Source organism: Silurus meridionalis, chromosome 21 (genome assembly GCF_014805685.1).
Source record: "Silurus meridionalis isolate SWU-2019-XX chromosome 21, ASM1480568v1, whole genome shotgun sequence".
Lineage (NCBI taxonomy): Eukaryota > Metazoa > Chordata > Actinopteri > Siluriformes > Siluridae > Silurus > Silurus meridionalis.
Window position 1 is genome coordinate 11,785,078 of NC_060904.1, and position 26,094 is coordinate 11,811,171.

Consider the following 26,094-nt stretch of genomic DNA (forward strand, 5'->3'; position numbering starts at 1 on the left):
GAAAGGCTTTGGAGCATGGGTATATGGATTTTGCACATTTAGCCACAAGACAATGCGGTGGGTTTCAACCAATCACCTCACTTGGTGGGATCCAATTAGTAGAAAAGATATTTAATAGGATTCAGTTCTGAGCTCCAGGCCTCCTGATTTCTTCCACTTCCCTCTGGCCAAACTTTGTATTCACTGGTCCTCTTCACACACAGAACTGTCCTGCTGGAACTGGATTGGGTCTCTTTGGAAAATCGTATTTTTTTTCTGCATAATTTCTCCTAAATCTCAGTGGCATTTTTTCGATACAGAGAGATATACATAGTATAGATATAGTTTTACTGTTCACCATTTTGGCATTGGCCAATATAAATTGTAAGATGTATTTTACAATTGCATTGGACTATTCAATTAAACTTAACTGTAACCTCCTTAACCCCCAAAGATGCTTAAATGGTTTGGGGAGAGCGCCATCAAGTGGTTAAAAAAAGAACATTTCTAAAAATGCTAAATGATTCTAAAAAAGCCATTGTTTTTTTTTTTTATAGAACATAGTTTTGCAAGCTTCTCCAAGACCATTTCTCAAGATGTCAACAAATTTTGCTCAGATCATCTGCAGACCGAAATAAGTGAGGTTATAACTCTGATTTGGCATAATGACACCAAACTTGGTGAGTCATAAAATACCCTCAACCTGAGGGTACATGAGATTGCTATTTTTGCTTATAACCTTTGCATAATATGGCCTAAAATCATAGGGGTGTGGGTGGTATATTCATATTCAATAAGGCATGCAGAGTCAATATCATATGACATTTTATATTGTCAAGATGTTTTATTAAAAAAATGTAAATGGAGTATTATGGCAAAAATTGAGGTGTCATCATCCAAAGGCTCTGAAGATTTTCCCCACCATATGATAAAAAATTTTTGTGAACATTTTTGAATTACATACAATTTATAAAATATTTGTCTTTGGATTGCTATTATACGATCACTAAAAATAAAAACACTATAGGCATAATGAAGTTCACCCAAATGGTGAACTTCAAACTGGGGAAACTAGGGAAAAACATTCTGGATATTCCTATTGTAAATCCCATAGAATGGCATTCCATCTTTATTCATAATCTAAACTATCATTAAGCAAAGACAGATTTATTAAGCCAGTTCTACATTAGGCTGCATTGCCTACTGCTCTGATAACGTTCCTGTTAAATGGAACACTATAAAATACAGTCAAACTTAATGATTTTAAACATAATCAACTCTTTTTCTCTTATTAGAGTGCGGTGTATGCATGTAAATTATGACTACAGTGCAATGGCATACAGGGGATTTTATTAACAAATGATTACATGTCTTGTTTCTGTGATAATGAGGTAATACAGATCGATTTACCTACAATAATCAACTTTATCATGCATCAAATCACATTGTGCCTCACTCGTTATTTTGGTTTTATATTATACACTGTAAATACCATTACACACCAATTGTAAGATAAATGTGCCCCTCTGATGCTCTCTTAAGCATACATGTACATTATGTTTGCAAGAAAGTATGCAATTGAATTAATGATTTAAATTGTTAACATTTCTGATTGATTGAAAGAAAGATATTTTTTTAAAAGCAAGAGAAAGAGAAAGATTAAAAAATTGAGAAAGACTAGAGAAAGTGAAACAAAAAGCAGGAAAGGTAGAAATGACAAAGAATAAGTAAGATGTTGTCGTGATATGATATATCATGGATACAATTATTTTCATACAAACAATAGAAAACTAATTTGAACTTTATAATAACAGAACGGTTAATTAGGCAGACACTTAGTAGCTGAGCATTACAATGCAATGAAATTAATCATGGCTAATTAAGCAGCTTTTATCAAGCTGTCAACCAGTGCGCATTTCTTTCCGTTTTCTACCTTTTCTCACTTCTTTTGTCTTTGCTTACTTTTTCCAGCTCGAATTGTGTCTTCAATCTAGCTCATTTTAGCCGTAGAAATCTGGGAACCAGTGGATTTGAGATGTTGGAACAGATATAAAGGTGTTTATTTCATTATGCACTGCAAATGTATCAAATCAAGAGCCTTGTATTGAATGGTACGATACGTCGTACTGTATTAATACAACTTTATGCCTATCATTGTGACTTATGGATAGAGAGTTTGGCGGGCTGGACTGCCATAGGAGTTTTTTGGAGCCCAGGGCCAAAAAGAGGGAAGAGCTTCTCAGGGAATTTGTCAGTGTAGGTGATGAGATGTACCCCAGTGTCTGCATCCCAGAAGGACACCTCTCCTTTATCCATGTTGAGTTTCACCCTGATCGTCTCTGGCCTCTTCGTCACAGGGAGTGGAGTTCGAGGAGTAGTCAGACCGCTGTACACTCCTTTACTTAACCCGATGCTCCACACGCCTCCTGTTGTAGTCACTGTGAACTTCCTCTTGCGTACCACAGACTCCTTACACACTCCAAGGACCCACTTTGGGTTATCACCTACATAGACCTCCCAGCGATGACGACCTGATGTAAAACCCTCTGAGCCAAGGACAAAGACACAAGGGTCAAAGCGTTCAGGGTTGTCTGGGACCGAGTGCTTCTCTGGGCTTTCTTTCACACTTGCATAGTCAGGGGACATGGATAGCCAAGGTGAAATAGTGTTTGGATCCATCAGCACTGGAACTGCAGAAAAAAAAAAAAAATGATATAAACATTGAATACCTCTTTTTTTCAAATGAGACATTTAGGTTTGGTCGGTATATAGAAAAGAAAAAGAAATGAACACATTCAAAAGCAGGCTTTGACTTTTCTTTTTAGCAAAAATGTCAAGTATCAGATATTATACAATAATCACAACTCTAATAACAATAATATAACAATAATAAACCAGCTGTTATCAGTTTTAGCTTCACCCTTAAACACATGAAATATGTTTTTGTTTATATTAAATACCCAATATAGCCAAAAGTATGTGGAAACCTGCTCATGCACACCCACATATGCACATTGTTAATATCCCAACCCAGATTTAACCCCTTCTTTGCTGTTATAATAACCTCTGTTTTCCTGGAAAAGCTTCCATTAGATATTCGAACATTGATATTGGAGCATAGCTGTTGGGAATTTTTAATTCAGCCACTAGAGCATTGGTGAGGTTAGTGACTGATGTTGAGTGAGAAACCATGCAGTCAGAGATCCAATTAATCCCAAAGGTGTACAGTGGAGTTGAGGTTGCAGGTCTGTGCAGAAACCCGATATGTTTCACATCAACCTAATCAAACCCTGTCTTCACAGGTCCTCACTTTCCACACAGGAGAACAGTTTTGCAGTGTTAGGCAAATCTTAATGCTACAATACTTAAAGACATTCTAAATTGTGTGCTTTCTAGCACTAGTTTTGCAGAGGATGACATATCGGTGGGTTTTTAAAATCTATGTTATGATTTTCTTGTGACATTCAATATCATAGTAATAATCAATATCCAATATAGAAAAACAGCAGAGGTGACAGCAGACACTACAATGCAGTTAGCACGAATTATGACAGATGCGGACTCAGTAAGTTAGTGACTTATGCAACGGCAAGCACAATAGATTTGGTGGTATTAGCATTAAATATGAAACTCTGGATCTGTTTAAGCAGAGTGTTTACTAAAAGAATAAACCACTGCTGCATCGCTTTTTTTTAGGTGAAGATTAAACTAGGGCTAAACAACACAGGCACAACTACTAGCAAGTATTGTGAACAATGCAGGAAACTATTAACCAATTAGACCATGTCCATGAACAAATTCAACTCAGGATTTATAAATCTTGGACACATGAAAGATCAGGTGTTATTGATTATAGATTATAATGCAAGTCGTTTGCACTTACAACATTTGATTTGTGATCGCATGCTCTCCCAAACTTTATAATCCAGTGCTCCAACATGCAGGGCCACATTTATGAGAACTCCGCAAGGAAACTTCTGGGATTCTTCATTTGTCCACTGGGCCCTGGAACACATCAGAAAGTATAAATAAGGATCACTATATTGCATTTTCAAACTATATTCTAATGCAGGATGGATAAACACAACTTACCTTTGCTTAAGAATCTGGTAGTTCTGACAAGAAAAACAAAATTTTTTTATTATTCAGCAAAAAAGACCCGTAATTCATCAAATTAAAAGATGTATTTTCAAATAACATTCAAGGTTCTTAAACAACACTAATTTTCATATAAAGAGACAAATTTCATACTTGTAGAAGAACCAAGTCATCTGTATTCATCTCCTTGCACACTGACTGAATCAGCTGATTGAGTGAAACAATGTCATGACTGATGCTTTCAATCTTCTCCTTCATCAACTTTTTCTTTTGCTCCTCTTCTTTCTTTAGGGCTAAAATTCTGGAAGCTTCTTCGTCTCGTAGGATCTGATGGAGTTTTTCAAACTCCTGTTTGATTTGCTTCTCTGCTTCCTCTGACTGGATCTGCAAAATGATTGCAAAATGCTTTTTTTAATTCTCAAAAGTCCCCTCATACACCATGAACAACATTAAATATGTGCATGCAAGAGCAAAGAGAATAAACGTTGCTGGAAATTACCTGAATAAATTTGACTGTCTCATTAAATCTTTTCTGCAGCTTCTTAAAAGACTCCAATTTGTCAGCAAGTATCTTGACTTTTAAGTTAAGAAGTTCCTAAAATTAAACAACATGGTTAAACCAATAAACATTTGTTAGCTAATATTGCAGGGCTGCACATGCCAAGTCAGAAACTCAACTCAAGTCAATCTCTTACATTTATCCAATTTACTGATAGACAAATGAAAGGAAACACATCATAAAGTATCAATAGTACTATTAAGAATGTATAAATTGAACAGGCAATACCCTGTATATACCATATGAAATGACATCTTGTTTTTTTCTTGTTACATTTTTAAAATATGCTCTTTTCTGTTTTTGGTTGCATTAAAGATTTACCTACAGCCTACTAATGCTCTATACAATTATGTGCTTCACACTGTAAGGCAACTGTTTCTCACTCATATTGGTGATTTTTTTTGTCCTCCCAATTCCCACCCACCATGTAACCCTACACTAACACACTACCGATAGCTACGCAGGCTTCCTTTAAGATATACGAGTGCCAACCTCTATCTTTTTTAAACAGCTGCTCATGTTATGTCACAGTGCAATATAGCAGCCTCTGAGAACTGTTCGATCGAGCCTTTTTAACATAAATAATCTTGCAAATCTCTGTGATTGGCTTGTGTCCCTCTGCCTCAATTGCAATTTTCCTCAATTGGAAGTGCTGGAATGCTGATTGCGTTCTCCTGACGTTAGGGCAAATCCATTTTCCAATGATGCACTATTTATTCTGTTATTCTATACATTTTCAGAAAAGTTTCTTTTCTTATGCAACATATTCAGATAGGTGAATTAGTCAGTCACATATTTTGATGTGTATGACTTTTTTTTCCCCGGTCAGACACATCACAGACACCAATCAATGCGAGTCTCAGGGCCACTATTTTCCCCTTTAATTCCCCATGCGTTTGTAATATGAGTTAAAAAATATATGTATGTATATCACATTACAGTAAGGAATGTAGGACACAATTGGGTCCAACAATACACTGAAGTCAAAATGTAAATAAAAAAGGCAGTTGCTTAACCTGGCAGTACTGGACTCCATGGTCTATAGCTCTGATATCATGGCCAGAATGCAGTGTCACACACTCCACACATATGGGCCCCTCATCATGAACGCAGAACAGCTGCAATTCGCGTTGGTGTAATCCGCAGATCGCTTGCGGGGCTCGGGTCATGTGCCATCTTATCTCTTTTTGGAAAGACTCGACTGTATTCTTCAGGGCCCGGTTTTGGATCGGCGTCTCTCCGTCACAGTCCTTGCGACACACCGGACACTTCTGGCGTTGGTGCTTCCAGCTGGCTTCCAGACATGCTGCACAAAAGCTATGACCGCATGTAAGTAACAAGGGGTCTCTGAAAAGTTCTCTACACACCGGACAGCTCAGATCAGACTCGAGAAGAGAGGGTCTCTCGGTGATATCCTCTTCCATCCCGGAGGCCATGTTAAAGAGCTACACACTTGCTGTTTTACTTTCACTTTCTGCTGACCTACTTTACTATAATTTCCGGGCGGAGTCGTTTACTCTTTTTGTCCACACCGCAGTGTTCTCCCACTATTCACTTGAATTAAAAAGGCGAAATTAAGTATTATTACTTCTAATTTTGTCCTAATTGTTAAATTGTTCGTACATTTCCGCCGTGAGAAGTTCCGTGTCAGCCCAGGTTCAGGTTGGCTGGTTGGATTATCCAATCCGCGTCCCCTGTCCGAGCATGCGCATATTTAATGCAGTTGTGTACTGCGCATGTGCATTCGTCGTGGTAGTTTGTACAGAAATGGAAAGAACGGATCATTTTAGCGACTCGGTTCTTTAATTCTTTGAGTCATTTAGTTAATTTCGTTACTTTGATTAGAAATAAAACAAAATGGTACATTTTTAATAAGCAGATTCCCCACCATATCTACATACACAAACTTTGACTATAGTTCCAATAATTAAAATATGACAGTGCAGCTAAAGACAAATTATAATAAACAGATTAAGTAGCTCGCCTCTCATTTTTTCTGGTCCGTGTCCCTTAGTTCTTTTGTCCCACAATTATTGTAAGAATAATGTCAAGGTTCTGATATAAAAAGAAAATAATCAAATGCATTGTGTAGCGTATATGGGAGTCACTGATTTAAATGTTTGTATATTTGTCAAACTTAAATGATTCAGATCATTAAGCAAAGTTTAATATAACCCGAAGGAATACAAAATGCAGTATATATATGATTCTATTTATTAAGGGAAAAAGCTGTCCAAACCGAACTGGCCCTATGTAAAAAAGTATTTTTTCAAGCATTAACGATTATGCCACAGCATCCTAATTGGATTTAATTCTGGACTTTGGCTAGGCCACTCAAAAACCTTTTTTTTTTTTTTTTTTTTTACAGAGTTGGACTTGTGGAGCATTGTCCTGCTGCATGAACTGATGGCCAGACATCCACCTTCAGGATTTTCTGGTAGAGCGCAGAATTCATGGTTTCATTAATATTGGCAATTCATCCCTTTGAAGCATACTTAGCTATGAACTCATGTTGTATGCAAATTATAAAGTAGATTAGAGTAGAGTAGAGTAGAGTAGAGTAGACTGGAGTAGAGTAGACTGGAGTAAGGGTCAGGTAGTTTCCACTGTCTCATGCCAGTGAGCTCTCAAAAATTCACCAGCCTCTTGAACTGATGACAGTTGTCTCTTCTTACTGTCTAGTGTTCTGATGTAAAGTTTGGATGTGTAAGACTGTAGTATTCTCTCAATAAAGATTTGATAAGCACTCATCCACAAACATATGTCCACCAGGCATGCAGAGATCCAAGCAGAAGCTTTGCTATCTGAAGGAGGAAAAGAGAAGAAACCCATGTGGGATATGACATCACCATGAGAGTAATTATAGAGGGAGAAAAGGACAGAACCAAGTACATTTACATTTGCATTTGCGGCGTTTAGCAGATGCCCTTATCCAGAGCGACATACAAAAGTGCTTTGAGTCTCTAGTAATAAATAAATCTACACAAGATTACAAATGTAATATAAATATAACTTTTGAATTCTACAAACTTGGAAAGTGCTAATTTAAGTGTTTCAGGAAGAGGTAGGTCTTCAGTCGTCGCTTGAAGATAGTCAGGGCCTCTGCTGTATGGACATCTAGGGGAAGTTCATTCCACCTGAGGATCTCAGACAGTGTGGTGCAGTGTGAGATGTGATGAGGTTTTCAAGGTAAGATGGTGCTGGTCCATTTTTGGCCTTGTAGGCAAGCATCAGTGTTTTGAATCTGATACGTGCAGCTACTGGAAGCCGGTGAAGGGAGCGCAGCAGTGGGGTGGTGTGGTAAAACTTGGGCTGATTGAACACAAGCCATGCAGCTGCGTTTTGGATCATTTGCAGTGGACGAATAGCATTCAGGGGAAGACCTGCCAGTTGCAGTAGTCGAGTCTTGAAATGACAAGAGACTGAACAAGTACCTGGGCAGCCTGTGTGGACAGAATTGGTTGAATCCTTTGGATGTTATAGAGAAGAAATTGACTGGCTGAAGGGCAGAGCAGAAAGTCATGGAGTGTTATTTGGAGATCTTGACCTGAAGATGAATCACCTGGGATGACCAGCAGTTTTGTTTTGCTGGGGTTGAGTTTTAGTTGGTGAGCACTCATCCATGAAGATATGTCTTTCAAGCATGCCGAGATCTGAGGGGAAGCTGTGGTATCTAATGGAGGGAAAGAAAAGATTAGTTAAGTGTCACCTGCATAGCAGTGATAAGAAAACCCATGTGAGGATATGACTTCACCAATGGAGTGGGTATAGAGGGAGAAAAGGAAGGGACCAAGTACCGAGACTTGTGGGACACCAGTGGTGAGTCTGCACGGGGCAGATAGGGATCTCCTCCATGTTACCTGGTATGAGCGACTTGCCAGGTAGGAAGCAAACCATTTCCATGCTGTTCCGCAAATACGAGGTTCTTGAGGGTTGACAAAAGTGTCTTGTGAGCCTTGTGCCAGTGAAGAGTCTGTGTGGGGCAGATGTAGACTCCCTTTATGTTACCTGGCATGAGCAACCTTCTAGGTAGAAAGAAGTCGATTTCCATGCTTCTCCATGGATACAGAGGCTCCTGTCTCAATGGCACCTTCCTTGCTATTAGCTACCCAGGAGAACCTATTGATTTCTGGATCAGTCACTAGAATTCTGCATGGCTGCCACTGCCATTGGATGGGACATGCTGTATCATGTCTTCCTTCAGGGGCTCTCACCAGAGTGAGCTCACCACCCGCAAGACACCAACAAACCTAAAAGGCCTATTTAGCCTAGCCACCAGAATCGATCAAAGAATTCTGGAGCAGCAAGTATAGAGATCATCCAACCACTCCTGGTGACCTAATCTGCGCCGAAACTCACCACAGGCAGTCCTCAACTAATGGAAAATGCCATTTGCCTCTGACTGAGAAGGAGAGACGTTGTTTCAGGGGTCTCTGCATCTATTGTGCTGAGTCCTCTCCGGGTCTGGGCCCTGGACAGGCACTTCCTCTACCAGGTGTCCTGCTGAATCAAACCCCTGATAGTCACTATCGCCAAGCCAATAAAATGGGAAAAGTGGAGGAGGAAGTGTCATGGTTTGGGGCATGTTTTCTGCAGCAGGAGTTGGGCCTCTTATACAGCTACATGGCAGAGTGAATGCAACATATAGTTCATTCCCTGCGTTCATCACCCAATCAGCCCACAGTGTTCATGCAGGACAAAGCTCCATATCACACAGAAAAACGGGTAAAGCAGTTCCTTAAAACTGAAAACATTGAAATAATGACATGGCCTGCCCAGAGTGCTGATCTCAACTCAATAGAGAACCTCTGGAAAATCCTTGGCGACAAAGTTATGGCCAAGAAACCCACTACAGTCACCGAACTGTGGAGGAGACTGGAAGAAGAGTGGACCAAAATCACACCAGAGCAGTGTGAGAGACTAGTGCTGTCCTGTGGCTGCAGATGTGCTGAAGTCATTCAGAGCAGAGGCCTGTACACTTCCTACTAATTGCTGACTGTTGTAACCTTCAGAAAATTTTGTTGTAATCTTTTTCCATGCTACAGTCATTGTTGTTCTCTAATTTTAATCAGTGTGTTATCTGCAAAATAATGTTTTTTTTGGAAATGCCTTAGTTAATTTGTGGAAAAGGTGTTCTGGTAGCCTGGTATAGACAGGACAAAAACTCCTTCAACTGTTGAGCAGTGAAGATGACATTATTTCAGAATTGTTCAATTGTTTATAAATTGTTCTCTAATTTTGATCTCAGTGTATGTGTGTGTGTGTGTGTGTATATATATATATATATATATATATATATATATATATATATATATATATATATATATATATATATACACACACACACACACACACACACACACACACACACACACACACACACACACAATGGGGAAAATAATTATTTGATACCCTGCTGATTTTCTGAGTTTACCCACTTACAAACAAATTAACTAGAATTTATATGGTAGGTTAATTTTAAAAGAGAAAGACGGTTTAAAAAAGATAGAACATTTAAAAAAAAAATAAAAACATGATAGAAAGGCTATAAATTAATTTGTATTTGTTTTAAATAAGTATTTGAGCCTTACCAAATTATCAAAAATTCTGACTCTCACGGACTCAAATTAGTCCCATCTCTTTAAGAAAGTACTTCTAAAATCAACTCGTTAATTGTATTAAAGACACCAGTCACAGAATCAACCTCTTCCATTCAAACCTCTCCACCACCATGGGCAAGACCAACAAGCTGTCAAAGGATGTCAGGGACAAAATTGTAAACCTGTACAAGGCTGGAATGGGCTACAAGACCATGTGTGGGTGTCAGAATTCTTGCTGGTTGGTAGGGGATCAAATAAATATTTCACTTGATAAAATACATAAATTCTTTTTATATTGTAACTCTTTTATATTGTAAGACACATGTATACAGTGTCAAATGAAAACATTTAAAATACATTTAATGTAAAAAAAATTATATCCTATTTGCATTTTTCTTGTATGCATGGAACATTAATAAATAATATATCAGTTGATAATAATTATATATATTTATATATTATATAATAATTATTTATAATAGTTATTTTTAAAAAGCAGGAAAAGGTCAATTAATTTTCTGGACAAACTAAAATATTAGTGTTAAACTGAAACGCATGCATCTTCGTTTTATAATAAATGGCTACTAGAATTTTAATAAAAAAATAAAATTGTTGAATAAAATCCAAATCATTTGCTAAGGCCAATTTATTTATTCAGGGTATCACCCATAGAAAGCAAACCTAAATTCTTGCATGTATTGAAATTTTTGTGTCTTAAGTGACAACACAAACAACACAGAAACATCCTCCTGTCTAGCTAAGCATATTGGCTATGATTAATTAGCTATAATTTGTGAAGGTAAGCTGCATATTGTCTTGTGCTTTGAACTAATGCAGATTAATTCAAAACTAGATATATCCATGTAAAAATTAAAACTTAACATTTTATTGTTAATATCACAGATTTAATTATGTAAAATTTACATCCACTCAAATTTCTTTTTTTTTCAGTGTATGACATTATACCATGGCTGGTAAATTGAATAACACTGATTATTCAGACTCTTCAGTTTGACAAGGGCCAAATTGTGATGGCTCGATATACTGGGTCAGAGCATCTCCAAAACTGCAGCTCTTGTGGGCTGTTCCCAATCTGCAGTGCTCAGAAGCTATCAAAAGTGGTCCAAGGAAGAAACAGTGGTGAATCAGCGACAGGGTCATGGATGGCCAAGGCTCACTGTAGCTCATATTGCTTAAGAAGTTAAAGCTGCTCGACGGGTCAGGACTGTTTTGGCAGCAAAAGGGCGACCAACAATATTAGGCAGATGGTCATAATGTTATGCCTGATAATTTTATATTTTATGAAAATAATATAATCTCATTATAACTCTTATATTTGCAGCTTCAAACTTCCCAATCTAATAGACATCATCTTTGTGATTTTTGGCACTGATATAAGGGTGTTCATTTCATTATGCCATCTGTTAAATGTGTTGTTTGACATGCAAATTATTTTTTTATTAATAGGAGAATCAGTAGGAGAATGCTGAGGATGAAGCCACCAGGAAGGAGGAAAAGAGGAAGACCAAGGAGGAGGTTTATGGATATGGTGAGGGAAGACATGCAGGTAGTTGGTTTGAAAGGCAGATGTAGAGGACAGGGGGGTATGGAGACGGATGATCTGCTGTGATGGGAGCAGCTGAAAGAAGAAGAAGAAGAAGAAGAAGAAGAAGATATACCATTTTAAAGAAAATGCTAAGGTCATTTTGAATTTCATGGCTGCAACAGGTCTCAAAAAAGTTGGGACAGGGCCATGTTTACTACTGTGTAGCATCAAGTCTTCTGGCCGTATACATCTGGAAACTGAGCAGATCAGTTGCTGAAGGGTTAGGAAAGAATGTTGTCCCACATGTGTCTGATACGGGATTTGAGCTGCTCAACAGTTTTGAGTGTACTTTGTTGTCTTTTTCATTTCATGATGTGCAAAATGTTTTCAAATGGTGAAAGGTCTAGACTGCAGGCAGGACAATTCAGCACATGGACTCTTCTGCTATGTAGCCATGCTGTTGTAATAAATTCAGTGTGCAGTTAGTATTGTCTCAAATATGCAAGGCCTTCCATGAGAAATAAGTTTTCTGGATGGAAGCATTTTTTGCCCTAAAACCTGTATATGTAAATTTTGAACTTGTGTGTTGGTAACAAGCCAGACGATTTACGCATGCCTTCTTCTTTGCATAATAGAGATTTAACTGGCATTTGTGGATGACATGGCAAACAATTTTCGCCATCAAAAAATATTAATAAACAATCATCCCACTCACCTGTTGTCAATGACCTCATCAGTTGCAAAATGCTTAATTTTAATAACACTTATTTTTTTCAGACTTTTGTTGCCTTGTTCCAACTATTTGATGTGTTGCAGCCATTAATTAAAAAATTGTAAATTTTTATTTTGTTCTTGTGAATAACATATGGGTTTATAAGATTTGCAAATCATTGCATTCTGTTTTACATTTTACGCATTGTCCCAACTTTTTTGGAATTGGGGCTGTGTTTGTATTATGAATTATTATTGCTAATATTATTATCATTATTATATATTGCATTTATAATATTTATTTTATTGTTTAATTCATTATTCACAGATTTGTGTGTAGAAGCGATGTAGGGACTCCTTTCCTGAGTCCCTGTATGTAAGCAGTGATGCTGTAGTTGGGGGTCTGTAGAAACGCCATCAAGGCTAACGGAGCTAATTCAGTGTAAAGCTTTAAAGGGTTTTTTTTTTTTTTTTACACTGTTTGAGAGTTGAGGTTTGGGTTCACTGTGGTGACAATTTTGTACAGTCTTCAACAACGAGTGTTATTAATTACACTCAATTTTATTCCGCCGTGAATCTACAAAAGTGGAGAAATCGCTGTAGCAACGCTAAACTTAAAGCGGAGTGTTTTTTGTTATTAAAGGCCGCCGTCCTGGGAATGAGCGCCGTCTTTATTCGGCTTCCTGGAGCTACACACCGCCACAACACCACCAGTTCGTCTCCGGGAGGAGTTCTGTAGCGGTGTAGTGTTAATATTTTAGATATCTCCAGAATGTAATCCATCAGCGTACTGATGAGAAATGGAGGTAAAGCCCTGGGTTCTGGTAAGTTACTAACAACAACAAATGGACATTTTGTGAGCAGATGTGGCTAGCTGGCTACATAACAACAATAATGTACAACCTTGGCGTATTGTGTTACGTTTTAATGCTAAGCGGAGAGCAGAGTTTATTCGATGAAAAAAAAAACCTAGTTTTATATATTAGTAACAAGTGAAACAGATTTTACGACGTGGGTTTTTTATTCGTCTCGTGTGTTAGCGAACTAGCAAACGGGCTAAACGAAGCTCCCTGAGCAACCTACCGTTAACTCTCCTCTCCGGTCCCTTACAGTCTGTCAGCTATCATACAGAAATGGTTCATTCGCTGACAAAATACACAGATATCGGTTTTATTTCTGAGTAAGTCACAATGGGATTTGTTGGAGGAAATTTGACAACGTAACATCTGCAATAATCGTCTTCAAGAACGTTAATCGTAAATGCAACATCATCACAGGTGATTTATACAGTAAAAATGCAACATCTGCATACACGATGTATAAAAATGCAACATCTACACACAGAAGATTTTATACAGAAGAAACCTGCACACACAAAATGTGCAAAAATTCAACATCTGCACCCAGGTGAATTATTCATTCGAAACGCAACATCTGCACACACAACAATGTGTAAAAAATAAAAATAAAAAATAAACACATCTGCACATAGGTGATTTCTACAGTAGAAATTCAACATCTGCACCCAGGTGATTTATTTATTATAAACACAACTGCACACTCAGCAATGTATAGAAATGCAACATCTGCACACACAACAATGTGTAAAAAATAAAAATAAAATATAAACACACCTGCACCCAGGTGATTTCTACAGTAGAAATTCAACATCTGCAACGTATAGAAACGCAGCATCTGCGCCCAGCTGATTTATACTGTATAAATGCAGCATCTGCTTATTATTAACATTATTATTATTAGTTTTAGCATTAAAATGCATCACAATACACTAAGTGCCCATTGTAGTTATTTCTATACATTGTTCTCTGTTCATATGTTTCATTTATATTGCTTATAAATGCAACATTCATTTATATATATATATATATATATATATATATATATATATATATATATATATATATATATAAATGAATGTTGCATTTATAAGCAGTATAAATCAGATCTATCTGGATGTAAAGGTCTGTTTTACTTAAAATGTACTTTTAATATGCATCGCAAGATATATACTGTAAGAACAAAAGCCCTAAGATCTACAGAAAAAAATGTTTTAATGAAAGGCTTTGCAAGCATTTGCACATGTGTGATGTAAGAAAATTAAAGAATGACCTTGCTCTTTATGTAACACAATCTACACAGAATGGTAAAAAAAAAATTTGTGCAGTTTTTCTTGAGAAAGAGGACGTCTGGTATCATTTCCTGTGTTACTGTATTAGACTAAACTAGGGTTTTAGTGTTTATATATAAAAAAAGTCAGGGCTGCATCTATTATTCTGATAATCGATGAATCGGACAGTTGTTTTAATTAGATGTTTTGCTTATTATAACTATATACTGTAAAACCCTAATTCATGGTATTTATGTATAAAATTGTACTTAAAAAAATGTAAAAGGCACATTGAGTTTAACGATTTTAATTTTGACATTTTAAAGCTTATAGTGGCTGCTTATTGAGGAGTGCATGGGGAATTTCTCCTTTAACAAATACAAACTGGGTTTGTTTTTTTCTGTAAAAAACAAAACCGCTTTTGAGTATGCAAGGTGAAGCAATTTGCGCAAATCAACATTTGTATTGTTTTTAATAATAATTGCAGATGGCAAGTTGACAACCATGCTTTAACAAAATCAATATAATATATAATGCAACATTGTTTTGATTTCTGTTTAAAGAAATACTCAGACATTTTGTTCAGTTGTGAAGATATAAACATCTAGAATATAGAATTTTTTAATTTTGGATAATAATGAAATGATATATGCATGAATGAAATATGCAAAGATTGAAAACAAGCATTTGAACGTAGTAAAGCCGCAGCAAATCAAGTTTGAATACAGAAAAGTTACTGTTGTAGTAGACAAATACTATAAAAAAGTGAACGAAACGGAGAAACATATCGAGCTAACAAGAAGAAAAATATGCATAATCATTCTATGAAAACCACAACAGTGACTGAAAACATGATCATTTACTGCTGCTGTTATTTGCTGCTTTTAGATTGTTTGTTCGCATCATTTTAATTTACTTCATCGCCTTGTCATGAGCCAGTGGATTGTGCAACCTGATACTCGTGAGTCACGACAGAACAGATCCAGTGCGACTGTCCTGAAGTTTCAAAGAAACAGTTTACACTAAAGCAAATTTTCACATAATGAGGATTTTACAGTTTTTGCTCACCGTGCTGATGTTTCACCTTCATCAGTGACACCAGTGCATTTACTTTTTCTGCTGCCGGTTGATCCTGCACTCGCCACCATTTTGCAGTTACCAAACCTGTAACTAGATTTAATTAATTAATTTTTTACAGGGGTGCAACTTATAATCAATAATAATTGATTTAATCCAATTCAATTATTTAATTTGTAAGAAAAAACGTATTGTGTTGTATATGCGTTTTGGCACCTGCACAACAGAAATGATTAGCTTTAACTTTTGTCTTTGGTCTAGCAAGACTTCTTGAATTGTGAGGAAGAAAGACCTATAGCTCTCATTGTTTTCCTGTGTCACATGTAGGTGGAGAAGAAGATGGGTTTGGCTGTGCCTGGTCTTTTCCTGTTGCTGCTCTCTCTGGCCCCTGGTTGCTGGTCAGGAGATTGTAAGGGCCATAGGCAGATTCTGCGAGGGTCTCCGAGCTACATTACAGACGGCCCAGGAAACTACTCTGTAAACGGCAACTGTGAATGGCTCATCACAGGTGAGTGTCAAAAGAAACTGAATTGAAAGCAACTGCAGCTAACCATTATGGTTAAACAGTACGGTTGATTTGCTTTACTTCACACACACACACACACACACACACACACACACACACACACACACACACACAGTGTATCAAAAGTGAGTACATCTCTTACATTTCAGCAACTATTTTAGTTTAGCATCTCAAGGGATTTTTGCGTACCTTGCATAACTGCATGAACCCTTATGGTGCAATACAATTTATTTATTACATAACATTTAAGGTTACAGTTACCTTATGCTGATAACTTGCACTGAATTGAGTCAGCCAGGGTTGGGTAGTCCTGACAGTAGCTGTGGGTAGCCAGTAGACTTCCAAATGATCAGTCATGGTGGAATGGTATTTGGACTTAATAATGTTCATTTGGGAAAAGGCTGACTCGCATAAATAATTGATTTACTTAGCTCGCTTTGTATGTATGCATATGTGCATGCGTGGTGACTAGTATGTTCAAAGAGATGAGATCTCAGATTTTTTTTATTTGCACACAATCTCCCCATCCTACCTTTTTGCGACCTACCGGTGGATCGCAATCAACGTATTGGGTACCCTTGCTTTATATTCATTCATATCAAATCTGTAAATAAAAAACTTTTATTTTGAATTCTGGAGTTTTTAAATGGGTGCATTTTTTTTTTTTTTTAAGGTTAACTAACAAAGACACCTAGGTTGATTTTGAAGGTTTCAAATTTACAGGTTAGACTACTCTAAAAATGTCAGACTACCACACTGTCAACACGAGTCAATGGTGTTTAGATGTTAAGTATGTGCCAGGGAAATGGAGATGTCTTTTTCCATCGGATGGCATTCAATTATTGAAACCGCTCCAAATTCTATTTTCAGCTCCTGGCAGCAATTATCGCATTGTGCTCAACTTTACATTCATGGACACAGAGTGCACATATGATTACCTGTTTGTGTACGATGGCGATTCCTATGAAAGTCCCCTTCTTGCAAGTCTGAGTGGCAACACCCTGCCCCAACCAATAGAGGCACGATCTGGCAAGGTGAGTTTACAATAAAGGCAATTTTTAAGACCTACTATACACTCCTACCTCTGTTTCACTAAGTGCACAATGTTGACAGTATATTTGAGTATGAGAGCATGCTATACAATTATTTTCTAGATAATTATTACTGAATAAGTGTGGCATAACAGGCGAATTGATGTTCAGCTAGCTTGTGAAAATAAAAATAGAAAAAAGGAGAGAAAATGAAAATTCACTCAATACTCTTAGTCCAATACAGATTTCAGGTAAGTATTTATTTCCTCCTAATTTAAAGGCCACCCTTGTCTTTTTTTTTGTGATGTGATTATTAAGTCTAATTTAGAGGTGGTAATTTCTTGGTTGCTTCATAATTTTCATCATTCATTCGAAAATTTAAATTATCAGTTATCTTAAGTTATCTTATATTAATAAGAATTCCATCCTACACTATATGGACTATTGTTTGTGGACACCTATACATAAGATTAGTATGTGTTTTTTGAACATTTAGTCCCCAAATACTATTATAATAAGAAGTTCCACTAGATTTTGGTGTGTGGTTGTGGAGATTTGTGCTCATTCATCCACAAGGGTGTTAGTTTAGTTGGTTACTTATGTAGGGTGAGGAGGCCGATACAATTGTATGCCTCCAACCTTTTGGTGACAGTTTGTGGAATGAGCACATATGACTGGTAAAACCAGGTGTCCATGTAGACAGCAAATGCTGGATTTAAAGTTCCAGAAATGTATGTGCTATCTTGTGTGATGCAGTGATGCTGAGTTTGAGCGTGTGGTCAGCAATCAGCTCTGGTAGATATGGATGCTGATCTGTTTAACCTGAGTATACAGATAAAAAAACCGTTAAATAATACACTTATCAGGCATAACATTGACATTATAACATTATAACCGGTGAAGTGAATAACACTGATTTTCTCTTCACATGGCACCTGTTAGTAGGTGGTATATATTATGCAGCATGTGAACATGCTTGTCCTCAAAGTTGATGAAGATAAAAAGGTGATAGTTGATGCTGTTAATGCTGGATAGTTCAGGACTGTTTTGGCAGCAAAAGGGGGACCAACACAATATTAGGCAGGTGGCCATAATGATTGGTGTAATAATAAATATAGATGTAAAATAACTAGCAAATATAAGTAGTTAATAAAATATAGCTTTGAGAGCTTTGTATCAACTGGCATTGGTAAAAAGGCTAATGTCTTTGGGGAATGCTAACAATGCAAATTTTTTAGAGGTGCTGGTGACCTGGTCTTTATTTGCATTTGAAGAGGTGTGCAAGAGATTACAGTATATTACACAGTGAAGTATGCAATCTAGGGATAGTAACACCTACCTTCCATCACGATACATCATTCTCATTTTGGCAGTTTTTATTCAATTTTGGTTCTGTCTCAGTTATTTCTTTCCTCAGTGTTATTCTGGGTAAAAAAAAAACTAGTAAATTAAGCCATTTCCAAATAATTGGACCTGAAATTTAATTTACTTTTGCTTGTAGTATAATATTAAATGGTTTAGGTTTTGGCATCCAAATGTGCTTGATTATGGCTTCTTTCAAACATTGTGTTAGTGAAAATTGTGTTAAGGTATACATAATAGTACAGTCTGTGGCACAGTGGTGACGGTTGTGACCTCAGTGAGCCCCAGTTTGACTTTTACTCAAAGTCTGTGAGGAGTTTTGCTGGTTTTCCTATTTCAGTGTGGATGAAGGACTGGCAACCTATCCCAGATGTGTCCCTACCTCATGTCTGGTGTTTTTGAGATAGGCTCTATGATATTGTGATCCTGTCCAAGATGAAGCAGTTACTGAGGAAGAATGAATGAGTTATACAATATTCTTCTTATTCTTCAGCATCTTGCATCTGATGCTTTTATTTTTTATTTTTATTTTTTCAGATGCTGCTCCATCTCTTCAGTGATGCTAATTACAACCTGCTAGGCTTCAACGCCACATACACATTCTCGTTGTGCCCTGGGGATTGTGGAGGTCATGGGCGCTGTGATGCAATGTCATCTCGCTGTCAGTGCCATCAAGGTTGGGGAGGAACTGACTGTTCGTTACCTCTCTGCTCCACGGACTGCACACAACATGGACATGGGCGCTGTGATAAGGTTTTGTTTACCAAATTTGTGATGTAACCAAAGTTTTGATGGAAGACTTAATTTATTCTATTATTTTTTATTTAACAGCAACTGAATTATACTGTTATATAGCCTCTGTTTATTTTTTAATTTATTTATTTATTTTTTATATTTTTTTTTTGGATGACAGTTTCTATGTTTTTGATCTGAATAAATGAAATCTGTGGAAGACTGAATCGCATGTAACATGAGTTCTCCCTCTATGTTTCCTCAGAGGGGAGACCATTGCTTATGCAGTTCTGGCTTTGTAGGGCAGAGCTGTCAGCTGGGCCTGCATGATAAAGGTGGTGTGGGACAATGGTGGGGGGTAAACACCAGGGATGGGAGGTTTTCTCCACGGACTGCATCAGGTGGTGCCTTCCTTTCCTCCACCAGAACTTTCTATATGTTTGGAGGTAAGCAGGGATGTTTGTTTTAATATTTTTATGTTTGTCACTTTTGCAAATGTTTGTTAAAGTTATAACATGCTTATCCATAAGATAGAGTTTGTTGTACTTATGTTTTTTTTCCCATAACATTATGGAATTTGGAGTGGTGTAGTATGGACTGGTGGCTGTTTCTGGCCAATAAAATACTGCTCAAAAATATTCTCACCAGCCATTTTCGCTCTAACATCTATATCACGATCGAAGTCACACAGATCACACCCTTTCCTTATTCTGAAATTTGGTTTGTACAATTACTGAAGCTCTTGACTTTGATCAGTATGACTTTATAGGGTAAACTTCTACCATGTGATTGGCTGATAAGACAACTGCATTAATGCGCAGGTGTACAGGTATTTAAAATGAATGGATGGGAACACATATTCTTCCTACTGATGGTAATTTGTAATAGCACGTACACTGACTACAAGGAGTGTCTATATCTCATACTGATTTATATCAGCATAATTGAGTAATTACTGATTTCGGGTGCTCACATGATAGACATTCAACGTGGACGCAAAATCGTTGGAAGGAATTTTGTTTGTGTTCTAATGAGAGTAAGACCTGAAACATGTGTTGATTTTGTTTGCCCAGTGCAGTTTTAGTTGATATCTATTCTAGGTCTTTGCTATGGGTATATTTTAAAGATAAATTGAAGCATTTACTGGTATTTCCCAAACAAATATGAGACGAGTTGAATGATAATGCAGCCTACCTTCATTCATATCACACTGCCATACATTACATTTCTTGGAAAGGACAGCAAAAATAATTGTCATTGAGTTTCAGGTAATAGGGGATATAAAGTGCATACATGTTTATAAAATATTTTTTATTTGTTTCTTTTAAGTATATTTACTTTCTCAAATTTAATTAGATTTTCCTTTAATTTATTTAATTACTGATATTGATCTACTCAAAACAAGTAGTGAGGTTATTTAAAGTTGCTTTTAACGTTGTCGGACATAAATAACCAAATGCCATACATAATACAAAGCAGTGTGGGATTTAGTAGTGGCCATTGCGTACAGATGGCCTAGAAATTTAAATCCAATTTAATGTGGACATTTGTTTGGAAGCTTGTTGAAATAAATTACTGCATTTTTCGGTCTTTCAGGTTTTGATTTAAACAAAGCACTAGGAGATCTTGTGGAATACAACTTTTCCAGCAATCGGTGGGAGAAAAAGTTTCACTCCGTTGCCCCTGTAAGACTCTGTTTATTTTACCTTTTTAGTTGCATTCAATGGTATACATGTTGCTTTATTGATGTACTTTAAGTTTTCTCTCTGTCTGTTTTCTTGCTCAAGGCCCCTAGGCACTCTCATACAGCAGTGGAATGGCAGGGTAACATGGTCGTATATGGTGGTGAGCTTTCTAACCACTCATTGGCTAGTGATGTCTGGCTGTACCGCCCACAGCAAAATGATTGGCGACAGCTTGGCCTGTCAGATGCTCCAGGTGCCCCCAAGCTAGCAAATCATGCAGCAGCTCTGGTAGACAATGATCTGTATGTGTTTGGGGGTAAGTAGCAGCCTTCAGCACCCTTAAGATTAGATCTAATATTTATACTGAAACACAATTGCTTTCTTTAAGTTTTATTAGTCTTTAAGAAAGAACAGGCTTTTTCCATTGTCAGCATAAACAACTATGTAAATAAGTGTAAAAATGATAAATTAGCTAGCTCACTAAGCAAGGAATAAAACATGCTTATCTTTCGGCTGCCTGGAAACCTAATTGTTTAAGCTAGAAATTGAAAGTTGCAATAATGTATAGTTCAGATTTCGTTATTTAGTATATTTTTTTTTCAAATTCTTTAGTGTTTTTACGTCGTCTGTTTATTCTAATTAACCCACCTATAGTAAATTGATCAGAGAGTCAAGTCAATATTATATTCCAAATGTAAATAGCAAGCTTTTTTTAAGTGAATATTTATAATCTTTATTTTTTTATTAAATAAAATCAGTAGCTTGTCCATAAAATCTAACATGGTTATCTGTCAGTAGTAGTTATTATTAGTGTCTGTTGGTTGAACCAGATCAGTTTTTTTTTGCCTTTAAATCTTAAACTTTTTTGTTTCTCTGTCCACAGGACGCACAGAGATGGACATGTTTTCCTCTTCTCTGTATCGCTTTCGGCTGGGTGATAAGGTTTGGGAGGAAGTACAACCTCATGGCGGAAAGCCCCCTGCTACTGCAGGCCACAGCATGGTCTTTCACAATGCATCCAGAACTTTGTTGGTGTATGGAGGGCACAGACCTACTACAGCCAGGTACCCCAAACAGCCATGTTACAGAATGTTTGCTTGAAATGTAGACTTAGAGCTAGGAGCTGTTCTAACAACTAACCACTTGGGCATCCAAAACCCTGTATTATTAAAGTAGGATCTCTGCTTTGCCTGGTCTAGATCAGAGGCAGTGCATTTCAATTTTTTGAAAGAGACATAAAAATGGTGGAATTTTGTTCTGGTTTGAATCGAATTAAATCAAATTTTATGAATGAATTTGGAGTTTAAAATGTTTCAAGTTCTGGTATAATGCCATGCCTGTATCCCTTGTCCCTTTTACAGGTTCAGTGTAAGAGTGAACTCCACAGATATTTTTCATGTGGACAAACGTTTCTGGACCTCGCTTCGCTCACGTTACCCTGCTAATGGACCTCGGGAGAGAGCCTTTCATTCAGCCACCATAATTGGCAATTACATGGTGATATATGGTGAGTCTAACAGGGATTGGAATATGTCTGGCATATGTTGTGTAAATGATGAGAATTTATTCAGTTCATTCTTGTTTATAAAGCATGTTGACATTTAGAAATTTTTAGATGTAGATGTAAATATTTAGGTTGGAAACCAGAGGCTACAGAGGCAAGTAAATCTCCATATGATCAGGAAGAAACCCTGAGAGGAACCAGATTCAGAAAGGAATCCTATTCTAGGTGATGCCAGACAATAAATCCTTATTCTTATTCACCTGTACACTATGATTGCAAACAGTTCCAAGATTGCTCAAACGATGTTCTGTATAAGCAACATAGTCTTTGTATGTACAGCAACATTTCTTTTAGATAAGTTTACAGAATTTAGGAGAGATTATCCACTGAAACGTGGGTTAGACTTTTGAAAGTGCAGGTTTTTTTCTATATGACCATCCATGTCAGCAGAGAACGAATGAAATGGGCAGAAGTTTCAAGTAGAAGAAGCATCAGGATAAATTAGGCTGGTCTAAAGGGTAAGAGAAGCCACAGCATTAGATCAGCAGACAGAATTTTGTGAATGGATTGTGATTTCGTAAAATTTATCTAAGAATTTTTTTTTCTGGTAGGTGGAAACGTGCACATCCATTACCTTGAGGAGAAATGTTATGATGAGGAGATCTTCTTTTACCATTTGGGCTGCCACCAGTGGGTTTCTGCAGGAGAAAGTTTTTCACACCGTAAGTGGTTTAACGAACAGAGCAATCAATATCCGTTTCTGACCACAGGACATTATGGACCTTATGAATGCTAATAAAGAGAATAAAGAATCAGTTGACTGTTTGCTTTAAAAAAAAATTTAATTAATAATATTGCCATTTGCCAATAACAGTTGTTCTGTTAAGTGAATAAGGTTGTAACAATCTGTAAAAAAGATGAGGGTTCTGTATAAATTCCTTGAACACATAATTTGTGTTACAGCTCCCAAACTCCTCTGTTTACTTTCCGATAGGAAGCCACTCTGTGAGAGGTCGTTACGCTCATGTTGCTGCTGTCATGGATGGCCGTGTGCTGCTCATCGCTGGTGGTTACAGTGGTGTTGCACTTGGTGACCTGGTGGCATACAAAGTCCCACTGTTTGTCAGCAGTGACCCTGGTGATAGAGTAAGTTGATTTAGAAAATCACAGATTTAGGAGTTGATTTTATATATATATATATATATATATATATATATATATATATATATATATATACACTGTGTGTGTGTGTGGTGTGGTGTGTTTGTCCTCTTCCTGATTTCCTATTTTTTCGATTTTTTTGCATGTTTGTCACACTTTAATGTGACAGATCAATAAAACTAATTTAAATATTAGTAAAGGATAACACAAGTGAACACAACATGCAGTTTTTAAATGAAGGTTTTTATTATTGAGGGAAAACAAAATTCAAAACTACATGGCCCTGTGTGAAAAAGTGTTAAAATTGTGGTTTATCACATCTGAGTTCAATTTCTCTAGCCACACTCAGGCCTGATTACTGCCACACCTGTGCACAATCAAGAAATCTCTTTAATAGGACCTGCCTGACAAAGTGAAGTAGACCAAAATATCCTAAAAAGCTAGACATCATGCCGAGATCCAAAAAAATTCAGAAACAAATGAGAAAGAAAGTAATTGAGATTTATCAGTCTGGAAAAGGTTATAAAGCCATTTTCTAAAGCTTTGGGACTCCAGGGAACCCCAGTGAGAGCCATTATTCATAAATGGCAGAAACATGGAACAGTGGAGAACCTTCCCAGGAGTGGCCGGCCAAAATTACCCCAAGAGCACAGCGACAACTCATCCAAGAGGTCACAAGAAACATTAACTCAATTAAAGAGGTCACAAGTCACAACAACATCCAAATAACTGGAGGCCTCACTAGATAAAAAACGCTGCTGAGCAAAAAGAACATAAAGGCTCATCTCATTTTTGCCAGAAAACATGTTGAGGATCCCCAATAATTTTGGGAAAATACTCTGTGGACTGACAAGACAAAATTTGAACTTTTTGGAAGGTGTGTGTCCCATTACATCTGGCGTAAACGTAACACTGCATTTCAGAAAAAGAATATCATACCAACAGTAAAATATGGTGGTGGTAGTGTGATGTTTTGCTGCTTCAGGACCTGGAAGACTTGCTGTGATAAATAGAACTATGAATTCTGCTGTTTACCAAATAATCCTGTAGGAGAAAGTCTGGCCATCTGTTCGTGACCTTAAGTTAAAGGCGAACTTGGGTTCTGCAGCAGGACAATAAACCAAAACACACCAGCAAGTCCACCTCTGAATGGCTGAAGAAAAACAAAATGAAGACTTTGGAGTGGCCTAGTCAAAGTCCTGACCTGAATCCTATTGAGATGCTGTGGCATGACCTTAAAAAGGTGGTTCATGCTCGAAAATCCTTCAATGTGGCCGAATTGCAAAGAGTCTATGCAGAATTGTTGTAAGTTATCACAATCGATTGATTACATTTGATGCTGCTAAGGGTGGCCTTTGTCACACAGGGCCATGTAGTTTTGGATTTTGTTTTCAATCAATAATAAAAACCTTTTATTTAAAAACTGCATGTTGTGTTTACTTGTTATCTTTTACTAATTACTAAATTATTTTGATCTGAAACATTAAAGTGTGACAAACATGCAAAAAAATAAGAAATCATGAATAAGAAAAATTCACACCACTGTAAATGAATGGTATGGATATTTACTTGAACAAATATATAAATGTAAAAAAATAAAGATGAATAACAGCTTTACACACTCTTGGCATCCAGACAATTCCTTTCCCCCTGGAATAAGTTTCCAAACTTCCCTCCTCCAAAACAACCCCAAACCATTTTTTTGCTGATTGACAGCAGTTTTTTTTTTTTAGACTGTTACAAAATTCTCAATTCCACCACTAACTGTGAAAACATCCGAGTTGTGTTTTTTATTTTTATTTTTTTTTAACTTATTTATTCATGACTACATTTTTAATTAAAAAATATTTTGTGTGTGTTTTTATGACAGGATGCTGTATGTGCTGAGGCCCCAGATGAGAGAATGTGTCTAAAAAACCCAGAATGCAGTTGGTGTGAGGGTCGCTGTCGGGAATACCAACCAACTAATCCAGTAATACATTAAATACCTACTTCCTGCCTTATCTTTCCCTTACTTTAATTTCAGTTTAGATTTTATTTTCAACTGCATTTCTTATAATCAGTCTTTTACGTTTTACTGACCAGTGTTAATTGTGTGTGTGTCCAAAGTGTGGCAGCACAGGCTGTTTAGGTCTGGCACGCTTCCTTTCCGACTGCCAATCATGTCTAGTGTTCAGTGGCGTGCCCAACTCTCTCCCTCGTGCCCCCGGTGATTTTGGTTGGTGTGTCCAGAATGATTCCTGTTTACCGGTCTCAGGTATGAACATGGAAGAAGAGAGAAGCATGAGTGAGTGATTATTGTACAATGTGCAACCACAGTTTTTGTAGCAAATCAGTGTCTCATGACATGCCTATCTTCCTGTGTCTGTGAAATACTGGCTTGTTTATTTTTTCT

At 37.0% G+C, this 26,094-nt stretch overlaps 2 protein-coding genes across 3 annotated transcripts in view; one reads left to right on the forward strand and one right to left on the reverse strand.

Moving 5' to 3' along the window:
- Positions 1–1,312: 1,312 nt before the first annotated feature.
- On the reverse strand, positions 1,313–6,328 carry trim35-28 (tripartite motif containing 35-28). The gene is made up of 6 exons (XM_046834132.1): positions 5,653–6,328; positions 4,577–4,672; positions 4,231–4,461; positions 4,072–4,094; positions 3,863–3,984; positions 1,313–2,669 (listed from the first exon to the last, which is right to left on the reverse strand). Exons 1-6 carry the CDS (start codon positions 6,070–6,072, stop codon positions 2,131–2,133), a joined length of 1,431 nt encoding a protein of 476 aa, XP_046690088.1. The 5' UTR covers positions 6,073–6,328; the 3' UTR covers positions 1,313–2,130.
- Positions 6,329–12,874: 6,546 nt separating this feature from the next.
- megf8 (multiple EGF-like-domains 8) overlaps positions 12,875–26,094 on the forward strand; it is a 36,501-nt gene continuing 23,281 nt past the window's right edge. Inside the window, exons 1-13 of one of the 2 annotated variants that reach the window (XM_046877642.1) lie at positions 12,875–13,317; positions 16,026–16,206; positions 17,095–17,258; positions 19,155–19,370; positions 19,615–19,795; positions 20,946–21,034; positions 21,137–21,350; positions 21,918–22,098; positions 22,396–22,541; positions 23,150–23,260; positions 23,533–23,684; positions 25,570–25,671; positions 25,809–25,986. In XM_046877642.1, coding sequence (XP_046733598.1) covers positions 13,294–13,317; positions 16,026–16,206; positions 17,095–17,258; positions 19,155–19,370; positions 19,615–19,795; positions 20,946–21,034; positions 21,137–21,350; positions 21,918–22,098; positions 22,396–22,541; positions 23,150–23,260; positions 23,533–23,684; positions 25,570–25,671; positions 25,809–25,986 — 1,939 coding nt within the window. In that variant the 5' untranslated portion in view covers positions 12,875–13,293. The remainder of the gene's footprint in view (positions 13,318–16,025; positions 16,207–17,094; positions 17,259–19,154; positions 19,371–19,614; positions 19,796–20,945; positions 21,035–21,136; positions 21,351–21,917; positions 22,099–22,395; positions 22,542–23,149; positions 23,261–23,532; positions 23,685–25,569; positions 25,672–25,808; positions 25,987–26,094) is intronic. The other variant, XM_046877643.1, reaches the window with a different exon arrangement.

Excerpts from the sequence above, each read along its gene's own strand:
- trim35-28 (XM_046834132.1), bottom strand. The coding sequence starts at position 6,072 with ATGGCCTCCGGGATGGAAGAGGATATCACCGAGAGACCCTCTCTTCTC. Across the intron at positions 4,462-4,576 it reads AGACAGTCAAATTTATTCAG|ATCCAGTCAGAGGAAGCAGA; the intron begins GTAATTTCCAGC and ends ATCATTTTGCAG. Across the intron at positions 3,985-4,071 it reads TACCAGATTCTTAAGCAAAG|GGCCCAGTGGACAAATGAAG; the intron begins GTAAGTTGTGTT and ends GATGTGTTCCAG.